The following is a 26,719-nucleotide window of genomic DNA, read 5'->3' on the forward strand; positions in this document are numbered from 1 at the left end:
AAAAACGTATATGTGTTTAAATAAGTGTATAGGGGCAGCTAGGTAGCGCAGTGGATAGAGCACTGGTCCCAAAGTCAGGAAGTCCTGAGTTCAAATCCAACCTCAGACCAAACACTTGACACTTACTAGCTGTGTGACCCTGGGCAAGTCACTTAACCCCAATCGCCTTAAAAATAAATAAATAAATAAACAAACAAACAAACAAATAAATGTGTAAATGTATGTATACACATATAGAAACACATGTATATCTACATTCGTGTATAAAAATGTGTCTGAGTATATGTGTGTATATATGTGTGTATGGATGTGTGTACATATACATATAACACATGTGTGTGCATAATTTGTATGCAGCCATTAAGGAAATGTGTTTTGCTTGACTGTGCATATTTGTTAGAAAACTATTTTTCTTTTTTCCAGTGGAGTAAGGGATAGGAAGAAAAGAAAATATATTTCTGCTTTTGTAATAATGTGATAGCATGCTACAAATGCAAACTATTATATTCATTGTCAATTGAGGTCATTATATTCCTACTTTTACTAAACTGCTTTACTTTGTTACAAAATATTTCTCATAAAGTGGGAGTCATCTATACATGTTTGCAATCTAAAGACAAAACAGATAAGTAAACATTGAAAAAAAGAAAGTGAATGGATTCCATAATTTCATAGAATGTTAGAAATCACCTCGCTTGGCCTTTCCATTTTATACATATTCTTTGAATGATTTGGGTGGGAGACTACCTGAAGGCATGGGACACATTCAGTGGCCTCACTGCTCCATTGCTTCAGAATCTTGGAGCTGAGCGTTTGGACTCATTTTGCTATTTTTATGATGAGTATCCCTAATAACAACTCCTCTACCAAAATTCAGAAAGAACACTGTATTTTGCTTATAAAGAATAATATAAGGTAACCAAAAAAGGGTGGGGGGATGTGCAGAATGGTTAGCTGTTATATCGGTACCAATCGAGTTCAGAGCTCTGTGGAAATGTTTCAATCATTCATCAATGGAGACTGAAATAACTTGGCTTTCTGAGTCACCACGAGGGTATTTTGTGTTAGAATGACAGCTGCATTCAGATGAAGGTAGCTCTGAATTTCCAAGGTAGCTATTTCCATGTGCTGAAAATTCAACACATAGCGTTAGTGACTGGAAAAGCAAAGTGGTTCCAAGTGTTTATTTTTAAGTTGTAGAGCTCAGAACCACACTCATTGCCTTCTGGTCCTTTAGACTGAGTCACCAAGAAAATTATTAAAGAAGGACAGAATTTTAGAGCTGGAAGGAACCTTAAGGATAACCCACATCTAAAACAACCCCCCTATTGGAATACACTAGGCCAGAGGGCATCAGTCCTTGCTTAAAGACCTTCAGTTAGTAATACCACTATGTCCCCAGACAGCTCATTCAATTTCAGAACAACTATAATTGTTAGGAAGATTCCCCCCCCCATTAGGCTTTAATGTGCTATTTCTGTAAAAAAATTTCTGTAAATTGCTACCAATTCTACCATCTGAGGACAAACAGCACAAGATTAATCCTGCTTCAGAGAGGATGGAGCTATGTGGAGGGTCTGTCTTCAAATCCAGCTTCAGATACTTAGTAGCTGTGTGACCTTAGGCTATCCACTTAACTTCCCTGTGCCTCAGTTTCCTTACCTGTAAATTGAAGGAATTTCTTTTTTCTCTGAGGACCACCCCCACCCAGCTCTAAATATCTCATTCTATGATTCTATTCATATAGAGTTATTATAGTGGAAGACAACTCCCATGTCCCCTCTGAATCTTCTCTTTTCCAAGCTAAACATCCCTAAATCCTATAGCTGATATTTATATGTCACGGACTTGAGGCCTTTCACCACCACTTTTGATCCATTGTTTGTCCATAATCTTCCTAAAATATGCTACCATATGACTGATAAAGCCTGACCACGTCAAGGTACAAGAAGATTATCACCTCATTACTCCTGGAAGCAATACCTTTTGAAACAAAAAAATAAGATCACATCAGTTTTCTTGGCTGCCTCCTCACACTGTTGATTTCTATTAAGCTTGCAGTCCACTAACAGCCCCAGATCTTTTTCATACAATGTACTGCAACATTTCCTCTCCTTTCTTATATTTGTGAAATTCATTTTGGAACCCAAGTTTAAGACTTCACATTTCTGCATTTAAATTATTTCTTAGCTTACACCCAATGTGCCAAACTACCAGGAGGGTCCCAGAGAAGTTATAGGATAAGTAAAGGAGCTCTCAGCAATATAGGGGCAGAAGAACTAGTCTGGAAAAACTAGGGTTATCAGCAGGGCTGCTATGGTACTTGGCCCCCATCGCTGCTAATTGAGGGGAAATTGTCATTGTTTTATCTGGTGAGGAAGGATGACGGCAGCACTGAATTAGAAAGTGCTCTGCATTTAGTGTCAAACATCCTTTAATATTTGTGAGCTTGATGAAGTAATGGTACCTCTCTGGCCTCAGTTTCCTCATCTGAAAATAATGGCATTGTACTAGATGGCCTCTGAAGTTCCTTCCCACCTTTTCAGCTTCCTTTTGCATGTTATCTTCCCCCATCAAAATGTCAGCTTCTTGAGGTCAGGGGTCATCATTCTTTATTTATTACGTACTTAATAAACGCATGTTGACTGACTCACTAAATCTATGAGCCTGAGACTGGCTAAATCATCTCCTATATCAGCTTTCATAGGGAAAAGACTCCCTTTTCTTCCCAGTCCTCAGGTACTATGATCTCTGGGGGAAGAGAATATCTTTTCTTCTTTCTTACTTTATTAATGTGTTCTCTATCAGAGTGAGCCACATCCCAAGGAAGAGAATGCCCTAGTGGAAAGATCACTGAATGAAAAATCTGAATGGCTAGTCTCTACTCAGTCATGAATTAGCAATGAGACCTTGAGCAAGTCCCTTGCCCCTGGACCACGATTTCCTCCTCTGTAAAATGAAAGGATTATACTAAGTGATATCTGGGGCCCCCTTTCAACTTTAAAATATTATCATGCAATATCTACCATTCTGTTTATTCATTCAATAAGATCTTCCTATGTAAAGGGAACTACACTAAGCCTTAAAGGTATAAACACAATTTCTTTAAAGTCCCTGACCTCAAGGATTTTACATTTTCCTTAGCAGATTACAATGTTTACATTAATAACATAAACATGAAGTAATACAAGGTAATTTCATGAGGTAGAGAACACTCATGACTGAGGAGATTTAGTCTTCTTCCATGTCAACCATGCCAGCCGCTAACCTAGGATTCTTTCCACCATCTTACCTCTGAGATAATATTTATAAAGCAGTTTTCAGCCTTTAAAGTGCTAGATGCATATCTGCTATTGTTATCCCCATCACCACCACCACCATCACCATCATCATCATCATCATCATCACCATCATCATCATCATCATCATCATCATCATCATCATCATCTCTTGTCTCTACTCCTGGGCCAGAATGAGGATGGGGTGGGGGGAAATATATGATTGTCCAGACTTGTCCCAAATATAAATTTATCAAGGAATAGTAAGTAGGGAGTGGTACAGATTCAAGAAAACTTGAGTTTACATCTTGCCTCAACACTTCCTAGCTGGGTGACCCTGGGTAAGTCACTTAAATCTTATCTCAGGTTCATTTTCTTCATCCATAAAATGAAGACAATAATATCACCTTCTTTTCAAGGTTCTTGTCAAGATCAAATGAGATAATAGGATGTAAAGTGATTCACAAATCTTAAAATGCTCTATAAATGTTAGCTATCATTGTTATTGTGATGATTATTAGAGACCACCACTAATTCAGAAGTGTCAAATGCTGGGCTGAACACAGCCCACAACACTCCCAAGTGTTGTAGCCCAAACTAGTTTAAAATATAATTATGAAATGAATAAAAATCAATAGAACATAGATAACAGTAGTTAATGTTAGTATGTGGTTTTCCAAGGCATTATGCAACCCACAAGGATTCTTATGTATGATTTAGTGGCTCTCATTCCTATCTGAGTTTGACACTGCCGATGTAATCTCTACCCTCCAATGCCTCAGTGAAAGAATCTCTTCTACGATATATGATAATTAGACATTGTTTCTCTACTTACACGCATCCAGTGATGGGGATCTCACTAATTTATGAAACCATCCATCAAATTTCCTTCAGTTTTAATTGTTAGAAAATGATTCATTGTATCAATTTGAAATAGACCCTCAGTTTCCACTTTCTCTTATTGGTCATGGTTCTACCCTCTGATGCAACAGTAGCCAATCCCTCATCCATGGAGTAGATCTTCAAATATCCTGTCCTCTCTCACTTTTCTTCTTCAAGCTAAATGTCCAGCAGTTCTTTCAACCATTATTTATGTGACGTCAGACCCATTTAGCCAGTCTGCCCCTCACCATTCTGTTGCCCAGGGGATCTGAAATGTACCACCCCAACTTGGTGCTATCTGACCTTTGAAAAGGAGAGAGAGACTGCTACTTCTTCCCTTCCTCTGGAAATCATACTTCTTTTAATATATTTGCAATTTGCTTCTGTTTTTGAATAACTATGTCCACACTTACTCATAGTGCAGCAATTAAAACCTTTGATCTTTTCCCTATGAATTGCTATTAAGTTGGGTCTCTCCCATACTATGCTTGTACAATTGATTTCCTAAAACATAATGTTGAAACTAGATGCAGGATTTTACCTTTATCCCTGAAAACCTGTATCTCATTAATTCATGCTGTCTAAATTCAAGTGGGGGAGCCTATCAAATGTGACAGTTTCTTTATTGATCTCATGTTGAGTCCTTAGAATTCTCCACCATGGTGACCACAACTTCTGTTCTCTTCCTCTCTCTCCCTTTCCTTCTCCTTCTGCTTGAAACCCTCTTCCTCTCCATATCTCCCCTTCCTCTTCCTCCTACTCCCCCCAGCAAAGCCTTCAGTTTCCTCTTCTCTCATTGAATGGCCTTGATTTATGTCACGCTTACACACCACACACACACACACACACACACACACACACACACATCTCATCTCTGTACCTTAGCATAGGCTGTCATCCCTGCCTGTAGTGCTCACCTTCTCCCCACCCCTGCCTCTTAGAATTCCCAGTTTCTTCCACAGTTTAGCTCAAACACCATCTTCTAAAAAAGCTTTTCCTGATCATCTAAATTCTACTTCCTCCCCCGCTGAACTAATCTCAGAGTTATTGTTTTTCCTGCTTTGGTCTATGCTTATAAATGTACATTTTGTCTCCTAATATAATGTATAAGTTCCCTGAGGGCAGGGCCTTTTGTATTTTTTACCTTTCTATCCCCAGGGCCTAGCAAAGTTCCTGGCACAAAGTAAGCACTTCATTAGCAATTTTTGTATTGATTCCTTAATTGGTTTGGACGTGCCCTCTGCTTTCCTCTACCTGGTCTTTCCCTTGCACCTTGTCATTTCCAGCACCCAATCTTTGCTCTTCTTGTTGCTGGCATCATCTTCCCAACTTCTTGGCATCTAATCTTATGCTCCCCTCCTGGCCATCTTCTCACTGTGTTCACCCCCACAATGTGAGTACCTTCTTCCCTGTCCTCCCCATCCCTTTCCAACACCCTTTCATGTTCTGCCTTCCCACATCAAGGGTAATCTCCTTGAGGGCAGGGGCTATCTTATTTGTTTATATTTGTCTCCTCAGTGTTTAGCACAGTGCCTGGCACATACTGTTTGATACAGACTCAAATTCCATTCCATTGGAGCAGAGTGAAACACAGGATAGGTCAAGATTTCCCCAAAGACATTCAGTGCCTGAAGAGCTAGAACTGTCCCAGCAATACAAATAGTTCTGTGATATTCAAGCCAAGACCACTCCCAACCTGCTGCTGATGAATGTGTTAATGGTTTAAATGAAACAAATATATGCTTGTGCACATACTTACACACACACACATACACACACACACACGTACACTATATATCATCCTCAGGGTAAAGGTCAGCAGTGAAGTCTTGAAAATTTACTTCATTACATAGATACACAGCATATTACTTCCTCAGTTAGTGAAGGGACTCAGAATGGGATTTATTCTGTCACAGAGGTCATAATTCATATCCTACCTATAAATTCTTCACAATGGAACCCACCTGTCTGCTCCTAAATGCTTGCATTGTGTATTCCCATAATCTTCTCCACATAGCTAACCTCTAGCCACTTTTCAAAGCTCACTTTAAACACCATTTCCTCTGGAAGTCTTCTTCTACTGTGCTATCCAATTATTTCTCCTTTCCCTAAATTGCAGTGCTCTCTCTCTCTCTCTCTCTCTCTCTCTCTCTCTCTCTCTCTCTCTCTTTCTCTCCTGGAATTTTATTTGTGAAGAGGGATCCAGTGAGAAAAATCACACTCCCAACATAGCAGATTTGCCATACATTGCTTATTTCTTAGTTATGTATTACTTTTATCGCTCTGTAGCCATTTCTGCATGTTAGTCTTTTCTCTCCAATGACTTGTAATCTCCTTGAGGGTAGGGACTGTATCTTATATGTATATCACCTAGAGTGCCTAGCATAGCACCAGAAGAAGGTGAAAGATGCATATGATTGGAAGAAAAACCAAAGCATAAATACTTGAACTATCTAAGAGGCAACAGCATTTTGTAGCTAGCACTGGACTTGAAGCTAGGAGATATCAGTTCAAATTCTGTCTCTGATACTTCAACTTGATTCAACAAAGATGTATGGAATGACTATTATGTGTGAGATGGGCAGCTAGGTGGTACAGTGGATAGAGCACCAGTTTTGCAGTCTAGGTGTACCTGTGTTCAAATCTGACCTTAGTTGCTAGCTGTGTGACCCTGGCCAAGTCACTTAACCCTGTTTACCTCAGTTCCTCATCTGTAAAGTGAGCTGGAGGAGGAAATGGCAAACCAGCATCTTTGGCAAGAACCTCAAATGGGGTCACAGTCAGACACAACTGAAATGGCTCAACAACAATGAATATGTCAAACACTATCCTAGGCTGGAGATACAAGGACAAGAATAAAAATGACCCCTGCCTTCAAGAAGTTCACATTTTACTTGGGGAGCTCAAAATGCTCTCCTTCGTCACTTCCCACTGCCAGCTTTTTGCCTTCCTTCAAGCCTAGCGCAAATCCCACCTTCTACAGGAGGCTTTTCCCAATCATTCTTCTCTCCAGGGCCTTCCCTTCAAAATTACCTTTAATCTATATTGTATATGTCTTTCATGTACCTAGTTATTCTGTATGTCATCTGCTCCATTAAAATGTGAGCTCTTTAAGGAGAGGGAATATTTTTACCTTTCTTTGTATCCTCAGTCCTTAGCACAGTGCCTGACACATAATCAATACTTGCTAAATGCTTGTTGACCAGTTGACTAAGGCAAGTGAAAACTTGTATCCAGATAGGCCAATACAAAGTACGTATAGAGTAATAGCTCAGAAGGAAAAATTAAGCCCTAACTCCTTGGAGGGGTGGAATGTCAGGAAGGTTGTTGTCTGGGAATGGACACTTGAACTAAATCTTGAATAAAGCTAGATGTCCCCAAGAGGTGACATGTTCTGGAAGCATGAACTTGGGCAAGTAAGTGAACATCTCTAAGCCACCACTTCCACAACCATAAATGAGGATAGTAATATCCAGGGTTCTTATAAGGATGAAAGGAGATAATACATGTGGAGGCCTTTTCAGACTTTAATAAGACACTATGTAAATTTTAGCTAATATTATCATTCCCTCTGGATTCCCTTCCACTTGCCCTGTTGATATCTTATTTGTACAGTTATAGACATTATATCTCCCCTGTTAGAATGGGAGCTCCTGGAGAATGGAACTCTTGTTTTTGCCTTTCTTTGTATTTCCAAGACTTAGCGCAGTCCTAGTACATAATAAATGCTTAATAAATGTTTATTGAGTGCCAGATTATAAATATAGATACAACTCTGGGGACATTAAATGGCTTTGTCCCTTACCTCAGTTTTTATTTGTTTCTTTGGCTACGTGCATGCTGGGTACCAGTTTGCTATATGCTTTCTTGTAAACATTCTGATCTTGGCCAGTTTCTAACTCTTGCTTCCTCTATGTGTCATTCAACAGACAGTAACTTCATCCTCGCCAACGCCCAGGTGGCCAAGGGTTTCCCCATCGTGTACTGTTCCGATGGCTTCTGTGAGCTGGCTGGATTTGCCCGCACAGAGGTCATGCAGAAGAGCTGTAGTTGTAAGTTTCTATTTGGTGGGGAGACAAATGAGCAGTTGACACTCCAGATAGAAAAATCACTGGAAGAAAAGACGGAATTCAAAGGAGAAATTATGTTCTACAAGAAGAACGGTGAGTGTTTTTTTTTTTAATCAGCACCAGATTTATGGGATCTGTTAAGGAATGTCAACATCATTCAGCTGGATAATTACTCTGTAAACCCCATCCAAGCTGAGTAATGTTTCCTATAATGCCCTGGAAATGAAATAAAATGGGCTAGAGGCTAATCTCTTCTGACTCTTAGCAAAGTAAGTGTGTAGAGGATAATCTGCCTGGAAATGTTACAGAAAATTTATAATTATTAATACATTAAGTTGTTACACTTCAGTCCTCCTTTGGTGTCTGTTTGGGGTAATTATGGAAATCGAGAATTCTTAAAGGTTATGTTAATAGGGACCTTGTAATGCTAGATCCTAACAAATTGAGAGCCTATCAGGATGGGAGAGCAATAGTTTGCATCTAAATACTTCTGAGAACTAAAAATCTCTTCGAATAATTTGTTTCTTTCAAGAAATCTTCTTCCAGTATCACATTATAAGGTGGAGGTGACCCTGAATTATCTAAGCTTATGATAGTGACAATAACCTCTAGCATATCTTCTTAAAATGGAAGCATGTTTAGGTCTGGGCTCAGTGACATTGAGTCTGCTGTCCAAGGACCAACCTCGTTAACTTCAAAGAGACTTATTCAGTTGATTTTCCTGCACATCTTCCCTCCACACTTTCAGTGGACTGTTATCATGTGCATTTGTTCAACTATGAGGGCATTACTTTAACCTGCTATAGCAAATTTTAAAAAATATATCCATTCAATTCAACGAGCAATTTCTTTGGTAGCACATATGAGCAAGGCACTCTGCTAAAGGCTAGGTACGTAAAAATAAGCACAAAGGATAAGACAAAAACAAAAGATAAAATATCTACACAGATAAATAAATACATAGTTGTTTTGGAGAGGACCACACTGGCACCTGAGCAGAATTAAAATGTAAAAAGCCTTACATAAAAACCAGCAACTGAGATGAACATGAAAGGCAGAGAGGAATTCCAAAAGGCAGAGTTGATGAGGAAGCAGCATTCCAAGCCTGTAGGATGGACATTTGCACATGACCATGTCTTTTCCTGAAGGTAAGAGATGGAATGTCAGCACCCAAGATCAACATGAAGTATAGATTGTCTGAGGGAGGGTAAGTCTGGAAGGGATTGGTATTTTAAATCTAGAGGCCATAAGCAACCACTCACAATTCTTGAACAAGGAAGTGATGTGGTCAAACCAATGCTTCTATTTTGGCATCTGAGTGGAGGGTAGATTGGAAAGGGAAGACATTGAAAGTCAGGAGATGAGTTAGAAGGGTGTTACAATCATCTAGGCAAGAGACAAGGGCACAAACTAGAGTAATGGCTGTGTAAGTAGGAAGAAATAGTGTAGTTATAGAGGTATAAAATGAAAAGGACTTGGCAACCAATAGGATATGGTGAGGGGGAAGAAATGAGGGAAATCAAATTGAAAAAGACTCTGAGATTGCTAAACTGGGTGATTATAAAGTGGTGTTGTTACTACTGGAAATGGGTAAGGTGGGATGAGGGGTGGTTTGTGGGGAAAAGATAATGGAACCTTCCATCTATCAATTCTGTGATCTTGATATTCACTGCAGTGAACTAGCAAAATCATCAGACTAACCTGCATAATCTGCATGCTGTTCAGACATCCCATCCAAAAAAAAAATGTCTATAGTGTAGTTCAACTTCCAGTGTTCTAAAATTATGTGATCACTTCAAACAGGTTTTAAAATGATAGTAAAATCCTACCTAGCTTTAAGAGTAAAGATCTTCTCTTACAAAATGACTTACTCTATGGGGAAACTCTTTCAATATTGTTTTCTTTGTTTATAGAGGAATTTCCAGGGACAGTTCATTTTTAGGATATAATGAATCCAGTGTTTTCTATCATGCCCAAACTAGTACTGAGTAGTTTTGAAACTTTCTTTGTGGAGACTTCAATTCTCTGTCATAATGGATTACTGTGAGATTTGAGCTTTTATGGTCCTGAACACAGAATAGATAGCACTACCCTCCCATGAATAAAATCATCCATTCATTAAGTCATTCGTTCATTCATATAATCTTTGTGTTTGGAAATTTTAATTCTCTAGATTGCTTGATTACTTTCAGTTGTATTTTCTTGAACAAAGAGTAGATAACATCCATGACTGAAATTACTCATTCATTTTTTGAGGCTTTGTGTTTGCAGATTTCAATTCTCTGGGATGACTGGTTACTGTGAGATATGTGTCTTTATTGTCCCAGACACAGAATAGATAATACCACCTATCCAAGAATGAAATTATTTCATTCATTCATTCAACATTTATTCTTACACACCTATTGTGTGTGAACACAAGAAAGTGAAACTTTCTGTACCCTTAAGATGCTTACATTCTTTTGGAGTCCACAAAGAATACTGGGCAAAATCCCTTGAATTTAGACTATTTAGCATAGTTTCTTTGAAGGGGAGGCATCAGTTTCATATGCATTACTTTTCCACCTCCCCCTAAAAAATATATGAGTTGGGATGGGGAACATAGGTTACCTCCAAAAGTAACTAAGAGATGCTCAGACATACTCTGCAATTTGATAACCAAATAAATATAATGCCAAAGTCACTTTACTCCGTGAAAATCTTCCTGTAGTACCACATTATAAGGTGGAGGTGACCCTGAATTATCTAATTATATTAGTGACAATAACTTTTTGAGTCTGGGCCTGATGACATTGAGTCTGCTGTCCAAGGACCAACCCTCATTAACTTTGAAGAGGCCCACATTCAGGTGCTAAGTAGGCTGATAAGCTTTTATCTGGGCAGCTAGGTGGCACAATGGATAGAGTGCCAGGCCTGGATTCAGGAAGACCCAAGTTCAAATCTGGCCTCAGACACTTCCTAGCTGTGTGACTCTGGGCAAGTCACTTAAGCCTGTTTGCCACAGTTTTCTCATCTATAAAAATGAGCTGGAGAAGGAAATGGCAAACCACTCCAGTATCTTCGCCAAGAAAACCCCAAATGGGATCACAAAGAGTCAGACATGACTGAAACAATTGAACAACAACAAGCTTTTATGTCTTAAGTAGTAGAATGACTGCAATCTACCTTACTGGAGGGAGTATCCACTCCCATGACATCTTAACTCAAGGCAGCAGTGAACACAAGGATGATAACTTTAAAAAGGCTAGCTTAGGATTTCAATAGTTATACTCCTAACAGTTATAATAAAAATGCTCACATTGATGTTGAATTGTACTACATAGGGCATATTCAATCCAATTCAACTAATTTTTTATGAAGTACAAACCAAGTATCAGACATTGTGCTGGGTCTTATGGAGGAAATACCCTCTGTTGTCAATACGTTTACTTTTTTTCTGGGAGCAGAAGGAAATAACATACCAGATAAAGAGGAAAGAGACCTGACTCAAGAGTCCAAGGACCTGTATTCAAACCCTGCCTCTGATACTGCCTATGTGGCCTTGGGCAAATTATTTAACCTCCCTAGTTCTCAGGTATTTCTTCTATAAAATGAGGGGTTTGCACTAGACAGCCCATGAGGTCCATTCCTGTTTGAGATCTATGATCCTACATTAACAGATAAATAAATTCAAATACTCTACAAAGTAGTTATGAAAGGGGAGGGCACAGCACAAACAAATAGGGGAATCAGAATGGTTTCTTGCAGGAGGTTGCCCTAAAACTGAACCTGGAGAGGGGGAGCAAGGATTTAGATGACAGACTATGTGCCAGATTCTGTGCTAAGGGAAAGAGAGGTTTCAAAAAGTGTGAAGGTGAGGAATGAGAGCTCAAATTCAAACTCAGAATCCCAGAATTTGTGAGTTGGAAGGGATTGCAGAGGTCATCGAGTCTAACTCATATGGAACAGGAACCCCCATTATTTTGTACCTGACAGATGTTTGTCCAGTTTTGCTTGAAAAACTTGGGAGTTGGGGAATAGGAACGGGAATGCACCACTTCTCAAGGCAACTCATTCCACTTTTGCAAGCTCAAATTATTAGGAAGTTTTTCCTTACATCAGTCTTAAATTTGCATGTTCCATCTATTTTTTCTTGTTCTGTCTTTTAGGGATAGACAGAACAAGTCTAATACCTTCTCCACTTGAAAGCCCTTCGTACAGTTGAATAGAGCTGTTGTGTTTCCCCCTGAGGGTTCTCTTCTCTAGATTAAACATTCCCATTTCCTTTAACTGATTATCATGACATGGACTCAAGGCCCTTCTCTGTCATTGTTGCTTTCCTCTGGACACTGTCCAGCTTTTCAATGGCCTTCTTCAACTCTAACTCCCAGAACTGAACACAATACTTCAGATGCCATTCAATGAGGGCACAGTAGATATCTCTTAGCATCCCATGAGCCCATTAGCTTTTTTTGGCTACCATATCACACTCTTTATTTATATTGAGTCTACAAAAACCCCAGATTATTTTTCATAACTCCACCATCCTATATAGTAAGCATTAAACATATGAACAAATATACACACAAAATTGATTTAAAAAAAAAACAAAGTATAAATCTTTACTACTAATTGTGCCTTGTAGGATTCAGTCCAGTGCCAGAGCCTGTCAAACACCTTTTAGACCCTGACACTGTCACCTAATATGTCAGTTATCACTTCCAGCAGGATGTCACCTATACACTCAGGTCTTCTGCCTCCAAACCCAGCACAGTTTCAATACCATGTTATCTAGAAGGTGGAAAGAACAGGTAGAAGACTTTTGTAGGGAGTGGTTCAGGGACACAGTAACTGTGGTGTTTCCTTTGAGAATTAGCAGATGGCAAGGCATGCCTTTGAAGGGAGGAGTCAATTTTCAATATACTTACTACCTATCTAGTTCAGATATAAATATTCTCAAGATATGAAGACATCTAGTCAGCTAATGATTTTGGGATGACCCCATAGTTCAGTGGCATGAGTTAACACTTAAACTGGGGTCTAGTGTTTTTTTAATTGATAATTATTTCAACATAATTGGTTTCCTTTTATCTTATTTATTTTATTTATATATTTAAAATATTTTTATATTTATAATATTTTATATCTTATATATTATACAATATGTAATATTATATAATATATTATTTATATTATTAATATTATATAGGATATTATGTTTTATAATAATTATATATTTATTGTTTTTTATATTTAAAATATTCTGAGTAGGGGTCCACAGGCTTCATCAGTCTGTCAAAAGGGTCCATGACAAGACCCAAGGTGAAGAATTTGTCGTGTAGTAAATGGACAGCCAGTCTATGGGTCAAGAAGTCCAAAACTCAAGTCCAGCCCCTGGCATATTCTAAATGTGACCTCCACAAGTCACAAACTTCTTAGTGCTCCAATTATTATGGCAGTAAGTTGCTTAACAAGTACTGGACAGCTAAGTGGCATAGTGGATAGAGTTCTGGGCATGGAGGCAAGAAAACTCATCTTCCTAAGGTCAAATCTGACCTCAGACTCTTACTAGCTGTATGACCCTGAGCAAGTCATTTAATCCTGTTTGCCTCAGTTTTTTTTTTTATCTGTAAAATGAGCTGGAGAAGAAAATGGCAAAGCACTCTAGTATATTTGCCAAGAAAACCCCAAATAGGGTCATAGAGAATCGGACATGACAGAAACAACTTAACAACAAGAAGTACTAGTCTGCAGTGGAAAAGGAAATTTCCACACTGGCATTCCCCAGACTAATAAAATCACAAGATTGGACCGAGACAAAACAAATGCAAATAATAATAATAATAATACATGCTGAAAGAAAAGAGAATGTGAAATTCTTTCTATTGTTTGCTTTTTGTAATGAGCTGTTTGGTGAAGGAGGATAGAGGGAGAAATCTTACTCTCTTGGGAATGATCAGTCAATATTTGAGGTATTCTTGGTAGTATATATTATTAGGCACACTCATCAATGTGACACAGTTGATCATTTTTAGAATATTTCCTTATGCCCTATGGGTATTTTTAAAATGAGGCCCTTATGTAGGAAAAATGCAAAGCCTTGGGGGTGGATCAGGGATGAATAATAAAGTCAAGTTCTTCTAGAAATTACAACTTTAAACATACAGAGTATCTGACTTCTGTAATGGACAGTGCTGACATGTAAGCTGGCTACCTAGCCCCAAGAGTGGTTTCAGGAACACTTTGAAATCTGTGCTCTGAAGCATAACCCCTTTCATGACACTTTTAAAAAGATAAATCATGTTTATCTTTTGCCAAAATATTGACAGTGGAATGGTGATTCTCCAGTTTATTTTTTTTGATCCTAGTACATAAAGCATAGATAGAAAGAGAAATGGGTTGAGGGTCAAGAATTCTGAATTCAAAACCCAGCTCTAACAGTCCATAACTGTGTGACCTTGAGCAAATCACTTCACTTCTCAGGTCCTCAATTGCCTCGTCTGTAAAATGGGATAAAAATACCCCCTTTACTTATTTTCCAAGTTTGCAGTGAGGAAAGTTCTTCTAAAATGTGATTTCAAGAAAGCATGAATAATTATTATTAATCAAGCCAATGAAACACAGTTTTATAGATATTTTTAAAAATCCATGAACAATTATGCCTTCCTAAGGTAGGTAATTTTCTTTTTTTAAAAAAAATCTTATTCTATAGGGATTCTGTTCTTTTCTAAGGATTTCTAACTGTACCTGAAACCTCTCTCCATGTAAGCTGGCAAGCCTGGATGCTACTGTAGGGAATTAGACAAGTCACATGAACTCTGGGCTTAAAATGTTAATTTTAGGGACAATCTGAATGGTTTCCATAAGTGTTAAATGGAGACAAAAACCATGTTTAGTTTACCACTTATATAATATTAAACAAATCACTTTCCTCCTCAATACTTCACTTCATTTCTAAAATGAGGATAGCTAGACTAAATACCCCCCAAGGTTCTTTTCTGTTTTAGGTTTATGTTGGCCAGATCTGTTTGTCTCAGGCATGAGGGTTCTTATCCTTATTATGGAATCAATCCTTGGCAGTGCAGTTTAACGGAAAGAGCCCTGAATTAGGGAAGAGATGAGCAGCGTTAAAATTAAAACCCTGACACTGACAACCTGTATGACCTTGGACAATTCACTTTCCCTCTAGGATACAGTGGAAAGAGCCCTGGCAATGAAGTAGGTGAACCTAAGTCTGAATCTTATTTCTGACACTACCTGCATGACCTTGGAAAGTCCATAACCTCCCTGGGTCTCTATTTCTTTATCTGTAAAAAATGATGACTTCCAGGGGCAGCTAGATGGAGTAGTAGATAGTGGATAGAGCATCAACCCTGAAATCAGGAATTACTGAGTTCAAATCTAATCTGGCCTCAGACACTTGACATTTATTAGCTGTGTGACCCTGGGCAAGTCACTTCACCCCATTGCTTCGCAAAAAACAAAACAAAACAAAAAAAACCACTGTGACTTCCAACTCAAAATTTATGCTCCTATGATCATAAGCCCAGGCAGATTTTCTTGTCTATTTGTCAAGTGACTGGTGAAACTACTCTAGGGGAGTCAGTTCCTTTCAGGATCTTAGAATCTAGAGTCAAAAGATGCCATTGAGGTTAATATAGTCTAACCTCTTCATTTTCCAGATGAGGAATCTGGAGCCTGAGGAAGTAAAATAATTTGCCTAAAGTCACCCAGGTGGTAAACTGAACACTTGGGATTGAACCCGGGTCTTCTGGCATTCAATTCAATGTTTTTTCTCTGCACTATACTGTACTAGGAACTAGTTTATAAAACAAGGAGAGAGCTCATGCTGGTTTTGTGTTTTTAACTGTGTCCATTCGCTGCAACAGTATTAAGATGAGGAAGACCACAAATATTTATTATGTCTCCTATGGGTTGGGCACTGTGATAAGAATGTAATAAATATTAGTTCATTATTTGATCCTCATGACAACTCTGGGAGGTAAACTGAGGCAACAATCAAGTGACTTACCTAGGGTCACACAGCTAGTAAGTGACTGAGTCCAGCCTACCACTTTATCCTGTGTGCCTGCTATCTGCCTCTAATGAATTAAGGACCTGAAGTAAAAATTGTCCCCTCAAATATTTTTGGGACCCTTAGAATTATTGGTCCCTATGATCTAGCCTCATTATTGCAAGATAATTCTTTGTGACACCAGAACCCTAGAGTTTTAGACACAAAGCTTGTGAGTGTTTATCAATAGTGCAAAAGTATATATCAGTGAGTGATGGGGGGACATTTTTGACTTTTTTGTTCTGCAGGGACATAGATTTATATTCTGTGGTCCCCAAAGGAAAGACTTTCTATCCATTGTATTCACTAAAAAAATAATCATTGTAGATTTAAAAATCTAAAGTATATTTTTCACTCCCACTTTGGAATTCATCCCACTAAAACACTCCCTTCAATTCCTTATCTTGCATTAAAAGACAAAACTTATTTCTGGAATTGTAAACATGGTCTCTTAATTGATAAACCAAATGCTTTTTCCTTATGAAGAGTCCAGGTTGCTCTGCATGTCTCAACTTCAAAATTCAAGCTATAGGCATGTGGAGGAATGGTTCTCATTCTCTTCTTTCTTCACCACTTTTTTCCACTTTAGCCCTTCACAGACTAAGGAAGAGACAGAGGTGGTAGAAAAAGTAAGGATTTATTGGCTGGAAAAGGGAGACAGAGAAAGCCAGAGGCAAGGCCTCCCTGCAGCGTATGGTAGAAGCACTGTGGTAAAAGCTCAGCTAAGACATCCATCAGAGCCTGCAAACAATACTGGGACCTGGGCTTGAAGACTGAGTCAGCAGTAATTCCAACTGTCACACCTGGAATCTGAGACAGTGAAAAACTTTTACATGTGAATGAAAGTCAGACATGATTTGGCCCACAGAGAGAGCTAGGAATGAGAATTTTTTTTAACTGAAAAGCTCTCCAATCCCTAGTCTGGTGGGATTTTTTGACAACATGTCAGGCTAGTCATGTATTAATATTTTCCAATCACAGAGTCTCAGATGAGACACTGTCTTGTCTAAACTGTACTAGAACAAGTATGCCCTCTATAGCTTGGCCCACCTCGCCTTTGCTTAAAGACCTCTAGTTAGAAGGAACCCTTTACCTCCCACAGCAGCCCAGTATATTTTTGGCTGCTTCTTTTTGTTACATAACCATGAAAAAAGTAATTATAGTCATAAAATAATATAATAGAAATCCTCTTTATATCCATTAGCTGGCTTCTGGGTATTCTGCATGGAATCAGGCAATAAAGATTGCTTTTAATGCAAATATAATTTAGGTGTATCAGCTTTTTTACCTTATTCCCACTGTGGTATCAGGTTAAAATATTATGGGGGAAGATTTTAAACGTTCGTTGAACATTCTGGGGTTGGTGGTGTTTCAGGTTTTTCTTTTTTCCTGATTCATATTCCTAATGAAGAGGTAGAAAGGTAGAGTCTTGTCAAGGTAGAGGGAAGAGGGCTTGAAGAGTGAGAGAGATGGGGATAGGGAGAGAGAGAGAGAAAGACAGAGACACAGAGAGAGGAAGAGAGAGAGAGAGAGAGAGAGAGAGAGAGAGAGAGAGAGAGAGAGAGAGAGGAAAGAAGGAGAGGAAGAGAGGAGAGGAGGAGAGGAAGAAAGGAGAGGAGAGGGGGAGAGAGAGACAAGTGGGAGATTCCCTCATCTTTCCAGATGCCATTGTCCGTTGGACCTGGAAACAGGGTCAGAGCACTTTTAAAACTGGTAGCAGCACCATGATCAGCAGCTGAGAAGCCAGTTTCCTTTTGAGATAGGACAGAAGCATCGCAGGGAAAGTGAAAGAACAGAACAACTTCCTCTCACCTTCCAATTATTTGTTCATTAACAAGTATGGGTTTGCAGGTGGTTTTCATAATGTGACATATGATATTTTCTTTATTTTTTTTGCCCTTTCTATAAAAGTATGGTCAATCCAGATATATGGATTTCCTTGTATTCCTGTTTTCATGGCCTGAGTGAACATTGGGTCAGCTCTAGAGGTTTTACTCACATAGAAGACTATTAACTGGGAAATTCCTTCTTGGTTTGGGACCGGGAACTCCAACCCCTGGTTGATTGTTAGAGAATCTTTACTTGGAGGAAGTATATATTATGACCTATTTATCAGAATTTCCTTACAGCTTATAAACTCTCAAAAAAGCAGAATTTTAAAAAGAGAATTCCTGGTCATTCTCTTTCCTAGGAAAAAGTATAACTTTCAGTTTGTTACTGTAACACCTAGTAGTTACAAAAGAATCATGCAACCCACTCAATTCTGCAAATATTCATTAAAAGCCTATTGTGTGCAAGAAACTCTAGTAGGCACTGCTGGCATAACAAAGATAAGAAAAACACCATCCTTGCCCTCAAGAAGCTTATCCTCTAATAAGCAACATAAGAGGTACTGGAAAGTAGAAGATGAATTGTGTAACCACTACTTTTTTATTTTTTAAATGTTCAGTTAAGACCTAGTTAGCTATAATGATGAAAAGAAGGAATGGATGTGAGAAGAGTAAAATTAATTATTACTGTAAATCAATTTCTGAAATAACAAAGATCCCCACAAGGGAAGAGATTATTGGTAGTGGAAGGCAAGTATTCATGGGGTGGAATGAAATAGTGAAACCACCCAAAACTCATCTGAAGAATGGCAGCATGGTCCAGTAGGAAATATGCTAGCTGGATTACAGGGTTTACACCCCAAATTTGGCATTCACTAGCTATATTAATCTTGGGGAATCAATTCCAATTGACTCTCCAGAGTTTAGCACAGTGCCTGTTACATCAAAAGTGCTTTACAAATGCTCATTAATCTCTCAGTGGGTAAGCCTCAACTGACAAGATTTTCATGGGAGTCAAGAGAAATGAATGTTAGAGATGATTTTTGGATAAAGAAATGGTAGCTCCAAATATTTTCTAGTAAAATAAAAGAAAAAAGAAAATGGTGTTATGAAAGCATTATCCTTTTTGATGTGAAATATGGTGGTACAGCTGGTGGCACAATGGATAGAGTACTGGACCTCAAGTCAGAAAAATGTGGGCTCAAATCTAACCTCAGAAACTTACTAGCTGTGTGACCCTAGGCAAGTCACTTAACCTCTGTCTACCTCAGTTTTTTCAGCTACAATGGGGATCATAATAGCACTTACCCCATAGGGTTGTTATAAAGCTCAAATGTGATGATATTTGTAAAGTGCTAAACATAGTGCCTGGCACATTATAGGTGCTATATAAATTCTTATTCCTTTCCCTTTCTTTAATTGATTTCCTTAGTAAGACTGTAAAATTAATTTTGTTTCATTTTCCTTTAGTTTGGCCTTTCCAAAATGGTCTCCTCAACACTGAGAACCTTGAAACTTTGATGTATCAATGTGAGGAGAGAGGTAAAACTCAACTCAATGCAATAAACATTTATTCAGTGCCTTCCATTTTTAGGCATTGGGAATACCAAGATAAATATAAAGGTTTCTGACCTCAAGGATCTTATATTCTATCAGGGGATATCACATATACTCAGATAAGTAAATGCAAAATAATACGCAAGAATTTCAAGACAGAGAGAACAGTAATACCTGGAGGGACCAGAAAAGCTTCAAGTAGGAGGCAGTGTCTAAACTGTGCTTTAAAGAAAGGTAGGGATTTTAAGAGGTGAAAATGAGAATGGATAGAGTTGAGAGAGTGCTGTGTAAAGGGGATAGTTTGCATGCTCATTTTATTGGAACAGAAAGTATATGACAGGGAATAATATACAATAAAGCTAGAAGGATAGGTGGGAGCCATAGTGTAGAGGTTTTTAATTACCACCCTGATAATTTTGAAAGAAGAAAGGAAGGAAGGAAAGAAGGAAGGAAGGAAGGAAGGAAAGGAGATGGCTACTATTAGACACAAATGTGGCTATGTGTATATGTATGTAAAAACATACTATTATACACTTCTATTTATCAGTTCTTTCTCTGGACGCTGATAGCATCTTCCTTCACAGGTCCTTTGTTGTTAATTTGAATATTTATAATAGTTAAAATGGCTTAGTTGCTCAAAGTTGTTTTTAAAATAATAATACTGTATACAAATGTGTGTTTTAGGACTGCATTTTATTACCTGTGTTGAGAATGGATTAGAAAGGGGAGAGAATAGAAACAGTGAGACCAATTAAGAGACTTGCTGTAGTCCAGTTGAGAACAAGATAGTATGTATTAGTGGTTCCCAAACATTTGTAGTATGGGTACTCTTCTTTCACATAAAAAATAAGTGCTCATATATTACCAACTTATAGTAGTTATACTATTAGCATTTGCTGGTTGAAATATAATTCATAATGATAAAAGTTATGAATCAGAGACATTTAAAAATTATTTTATGGTTTATTAATCATAATAGCAACTGCATACATTTGAAAAATAGTAATATGCCAATGTGCAAGATCTATTATTCAGTTATAGGAATTATCCTGGCTTCTTTTTGGAGTCAAATATTGATTAGTGGCTCTGTTCCAAAAGATTGTCTCCAGGGATCTTCAGGTCCTGAGATGGCACAGTTGATAGATTTCTGAAGAAGTCTAGACCTATCCAAATACTGCCCCCACAAGGCTCGGTGACCATAAATCATTCCCTCTCTCTGGCTCTCTCTTTCCTCATTAATAAAATGAAGGGGTTAAGCCGGATGATCTCCAAGATTTCTGACAACTCTTAACAATTTATGAATCTAGTAAAAGATTAATTTTGTTTCAAAAGCAGAGTAGTGGGAACCTGTCAAGATTTAGAATCACAAGAGTAGAAAATGAAAAAGCTTTTATGTGGGGGAAAAAACCTAATAAGCACAGCTGCTTGAAGTTGTATTAGTGAATGTAATGCTTAGAATGACTTTAAAAGTTAGTCCTTCTGTCTTTGTAACACAGATTGTTCAGCGCCTAGCTTACCAACTTTCTGTGACTATAGTACTGGTCAACTGCACCCTGAGTACCTGCTTGCTAACCATAATTTCCAATTTTCTTCCCTTAGGAAAGCAAAGTAGAGACACAGTTTGCATATATTTTGCTTCAAAATGCAAATTTAAAATTTCACTGCCTAGTCAGAAAAGTAAGATACAGAGGGAAGGGTCTGTAAAAACATCATCAGAGATACCTTCATTGGGTTAATCCACCCTAGAAATATCTTTCTTGTCAATTAAAATACACTTGAAAACTTTTCCTTTCTCAAATAGGAAAGAAATCTACTAACATCCATTGAGGAAAATGAATAGGACTATGGAATTAGATAGCTTAACCCCTGCCATAGAAATCATCATGGCTTTCATTTTCCAAAGAGTGACTGAAAAAACAATCTCCATATGTTTTCTTAGCTAACAAGTTGTAATGAATATCTAGAGTAGTGGCATAACCAGAATGATTACTCAAGTTCTAGGGGGGTCAAAGAGAATTCTCCCTGAAATGAGAATTAACCATATGGTTCACTCGAGTGCCTAGGCTTTTTAATGAGTGCTCCAAGACCATGTGGGCTGATTGGCCATTAGATCTCCTGGAGGGGTTTGTGTGGGAAAATACTCTCCTAAGGATCATTCCACATTGTGATTTCTATCACATGTTGGAGCTGAAAACACTTTTTATCCCACTTGGAAATACATTTCTGAAATTAAGGGTAAGTTAGTAGAAAATTATGCAGTATAAAAATATTTGCTCTATAGAGAATGTTCTGAAGAAGGCTACTGATGAGTAAAATAAGATCAAACTTTCTGTTTGACCAGAAGGGTACAAAGCTTCCGTCGTGTTGGAAGGGGTTCGAGCAAGGTCCTAGTAACATATTCCCATTGTTTTCACTTGATAATGAATTCTTTGTCTATAGTTACTTATGAAAGAAAGCATAACAAATGAATGAATAGATGGATAAATAAATGAGTGAACAAATAAATGAATGGATAGATAGATAGACAGAGAGACAAACAGACGGCCCCCAGTCTCAGTATAGTCTCCTTGGCAGAGTAGAAAAGTGGGCAGAGGGTGCTAAGACTGAATCAGTTTTTAGAGCATCTGAAAATATTACCTTAACTCTTGCTGTTCAAAATATGAGCTACTTGTCAATGACAAAAAAAAAAAGTTGAAAACTTAAAAGAATAAGAGTCTTTCAGGGACAGAAAGCACAGATAGCTTGAAATCTGCACCGCTGAAGGGAATACCTACTTCAATGAAATCTCAGATTTACAGAAGTATTAGTCTCTATTTAGATAAGCAAAATAAAACAGCTCAGATCCAGTGCCTGATTTTTTTATTCAGGCATTTGGGTGAAATGTTAGATTCTGATATTCTTTATTTCAGGATAACTTTCACCTTACATATGCTATTCCACCATTCTCTGGAGAAAGAGAATGGGAATTAATTCAACTGCTCTGAATAGAGTTGGATTTGGTACACCCCTTTCATTGTTATTTATTTCTCTTAATTCTGGTATATATTGTGCCTGGGCTCCAGAACAGTTTAAACCATGATCCCATACCAACAGACCCCTATGAATACCACCAAGAGTGGGGAATTTGTGGCCTCAAGGCTACATGTGGCCTTCTAGGTCTTTGGGTGCAGTCCAAGTTTTACCGAACAAATCTTTTTATTAAGGGAATTTGTTCTGTGGAGTTTGGAATCAGCCAAAGGGCTACACTTGAGAACCCAGAGGGCCACATGTGGTCTCAAGGCCACAAGTCCCTCACCCCAGCCCTAAACTTTTCAAAATACACAATGGGAGAGAACTCCAGGAATCCTGTCATCATGGTCACCAGCACTAACTCTAACTGGGTAATACCTAGTCTCACCAAACCTCACTACCTACTCTTCCCTCACATGATGATCACTACCATGCAAAAACTAACCAAACTAATGGCACACTGGCTCCATTCTCTTTATTAGATTCCTTGCCAAATTGGTACAATAAACCTACATCCTGATTCATCTGTTCCTCTCAGTCTTTGGTGGCATGGGAAAGGTCCTCTAGGCTTAATGAGGAGTCATTTGGGTTTAGTTCTTCTTCTGTACCCCCACAGAACTCTATTCTCCCTATTGGAGTGGCGGCATGCCTATTGAGTGGAAATCTAGAAGGCAAATGGTTTTGCCATTTTTAGAAGTGTGGTTAGCCTTCAGGGAGTTCAAAGTGCACAGGGCACAGAAATACTCAAATGTTTGTTGTTTCCTATACTCTTTCAAGGTGATAGATTGATACATTTGCAACCGTGTTTGGAGAATCTGAATCTCTGAATTTATCTTTCATCTAGTCCATTTTACTGATAGTTAAATGATGCTATGACTTACTGCCTAGGCCACATAGCTATCTAGTTATCTAGGTCTGGGACTAGACTACAGGTCTCCTGGAACCCAGGCCAATGCTTTTACACACTACACCAGATTACGTCTATTTAGGCACTGAAGAGCTATTATTTTTTTTTTAGTTATTTCTCAATAACTCTTACTTTAAAATTTAGATTTTGAATTCTTTCTTCCAATTTCAACAACTACAACTTTGCTCCTTTTCCCCAGGTTCTATTTTTTTTATCTCCTAAGTCATTTTGAGCTCTTTCCTGGGCTATTTCCAGTTTCTCCACAACCTTTTAGAATGCAAAGACTAAAACTGGGTATAATAGCCTCATGAGAATCTGACCAATGCCCAGTTTAAGAGAATTATCTCCTGAAGAGTTTGTGCCATATTGTGAATAATATACCTCAGAGCAGTAATTGCTTTATAAATATCTCAACCTGACCACTGGCTATTTCTTGCCTATGGCCCATTTCAATTCCCAAACCTTGTTTTCTGTATTTTTAGTGGTCACCCCTTGCTAACACTGAAGTTATTTGTGTGTTTCTTTATTTGGCCCATAAGTATACTACCTTGCATGGGTCTATGAATATCCTATTTCTATTGGACCATATTGTCTATTTTATCAACCTAATTAATCAAATGGTTTAGAATTTGAAGGAATCTTAAAGATCACCTAGTCTATCAGTTATCAAAATATAGTCTAGAGATCCCTAGCGATATCTAAGGGGATTTGAGTGGTCAAAATTATTTTCTTAATAATGCTACGATGTTTTAATTTTTCACACAGTAAATATCATTAGTTATAACCCACATGGACAAAAGCTATTTGGGGTGTCTGCAATCATTTTTAGGCATTTAAAGAGGTCTTGAGATCAAAAAGTTTGAGAAACACTGATCTAGCAGCCCAACCACCAGATAAGGAAATTGAAACCTAGAAATGTGAAGTCATTTAATTATAGCCACACAGTTAAATAATAAATTGAAGGTTCCAATCTATGTTCTCTGATTCCAAATCCAGTATCTTTTCCATTATGCTACTTTCTCTCAGGTTCTCTAATTCTCCTTGTGCCCTCTTTTCTTTCAATCCCTGAGAACTTTTCCTCATTCTATTCTTCTATACCCTCCTGACTTTCTCATATTCCCCCAGAGGCCATTCTGATCTTCCTTATGTCCCTCTTCACATGTTTTCTGTCCCCTCTTCCATTCCAAGATTTTTCTCTCCTCCTGTAAATATCCTTCTATATTCCCATCTCCTTTGCTTTTCCATGAACTGTCTTAAGGACCTCATTTTCCAATTCCCTTTTATTTGTCCCTCCCATAATCCTCTTCAAGTTCTTTCTACACCCACTCCCTTCTCTGTGCATTTAAATGTCTCCCTCCCCCACTCTTCTCTATTTTATCTAGGCTATATATGCCCCAATTTACCTCTATCTCATTAGTCAGTCAATCAAAATATTCCATCTAATATCTCTCTAGATTTCTACCCTTCAATCCATGCCCCCTCTGAGGTCTATTTCTTTCATGCTTCATCCATTCACTTCATTCTCCCTTCCCAACCTCAATTTCAAGTCACAATAAGTTCTCTATCTTTCTTGGTCACAGCAAAGTTGCCCAACTTTTTTTCTTCTGCAAAATTTAAGAGGACAGTCTCAATAATATAGGTCAGTGAAGAGTAAAAGAGAACACCACAGATACAAACATCTTGTTATTAAGTCTCTTTGGCCTTCTCAGTTGTTACAAAATGGTAATTTACTGATATTATATTGCTGTCATTTCTACAAGCAATGCTAAGCTAATTAGTCTCCAGTTAAAAGGGTCCCCCTTTTGTTTTCTTTGAAGGTGGATCTCCCATCGCTCTTGGTCTAGGACTTCTTCTCTTTTCAAAAACCATGGCCTAACCCCATGATCCCCTAATCCCACCTATTTCACAAAGTTCTTAATGTTCTTAGGCCTTCAAGAGATAATGAAATCTACAAAGCTACTTTAAAACAACATCAGCAGTCTTCAACCATTCCCTTCCTTTATTTGATTTGTCTAGGTTCTGTACCTTCCCTGTCTTTGGTTCCTCTATGTAGTACCATCACAAGAATTTATTCCTATTATCCTAGCTATGTCTGTATGGAATCTTAAAGAACTGGGGAGGGTTACATAACTTGATTTTCCAACCATCCTTTGAAGCAATCACTTTCTCTCTGCCTCTAATGAGCCCCAGAAAAATCTTAAATTGTTTTGCTAAAATTTGAGCATCCAGGGGTTTATTCTGGGCAACGCATAGTTTATAAGTTACAATGAAGAACCCTGCCTACCCCTAAGGAGCTAGACGGTTTCCTGCTCACTAACAATTGCTGGCAAGGACAACCAAGTAGTGGATCTTTCTTTCCCTAGAGAATCAACTATCAACAATGCTAAGACTCCTCTTGTTACTGGGCACTAAGCTCATTTTGCCATATCTTGTCGTAGATGAGATAAGCCCCAGGGGACTGTTGATATGTGCTCTACATAGGGATACTATAACACATGAATTACAATCTGAAGCCTCTCAAGAGGATTTGAAGTGGATAAACATGAAGAAGAGAGCAGGAGACAAGGGCTTTGTGAGTGAAATAGGACTCTGATCATAGGAGTTTAAAGAGAGTAATTGTGAACCTATTTATCAACAGAGGGGGCTGTATTTGGAAACTGTGATTATGATGCTTAGATAGGTGCATCTTCTCTGTCAATATGGTGCCTGTGAACAGCATCCTTACTGGCTCTGCTAATAACCCAGACAACACTTGGGCAGAGACTCTCAGCTCTTAAGATACGAGTTAATGCCATACAACCTTGGAGTAGAATAGGAATTCAGCTCCAAACCAAGAACCAAAGTTTAGATTAGTAAAGGATTGACCATGTAGTTTGTTGATTTTTCTAAGAGGAAGTAGCTTTTCTTTTTTTTTGTTCCTCTGTCATTTTTCTACCTTTTGTTCTTTCTATCAAGAGATAAATAGATTGATAGAAAGATCAATAGGTAGTTAGGTAGATAGATAAATGGATGGATGGATGGATGGATGGATGGATGGATGGATGGATGGATGGATGGATGGATGATAAATGGATAGATTAGATAGATAGATAGATAGATAGATAGATAGATAGATAGATAGATAGATAGATAGA

General features: G+C 38.1%; 1 protein-coding gene across 1 annotated transcript in view; it reads left to right on the plus strand.

The window, feature by feature from the left end:
• The window catches only part of KCNH8 (potassium voltage-gated channel subfamily H member 8), a 406,714-nt gene that overhangs the window by 106,130 nt on the left and 273,865 nt on the right, over positions 1 to 26,719 (plus strand). Inside the window, exon 2 of the mRNA XM_027872528.1 lies at positions 8,090 to 8,323. Coding sequence (XP_027728329.1) covers positions 8,090 to 8,323 — 234 coding nt within the window. The remainder of the gene's footprint in view (positions 1 to 8,089; positions 8,324 to 26,719) is intronic.

The sequence above is a fragment of the Vombatus ursinus genome, unplaced genomic scaffold (assembly GCF_900497805.2).
Source record: "Vombatus ursinus unplaced genomic scaffold, bare-nosed wombat genome assembly UNPS02014799.1, whole genome shotgun sequence".
Classification (NCBI taxonomy): Eukaryota; Metazoa; Chordata; class Mammalia; order Diprotodontia; family Vombatidae; genus Vombatus; species Vombatus ursinus.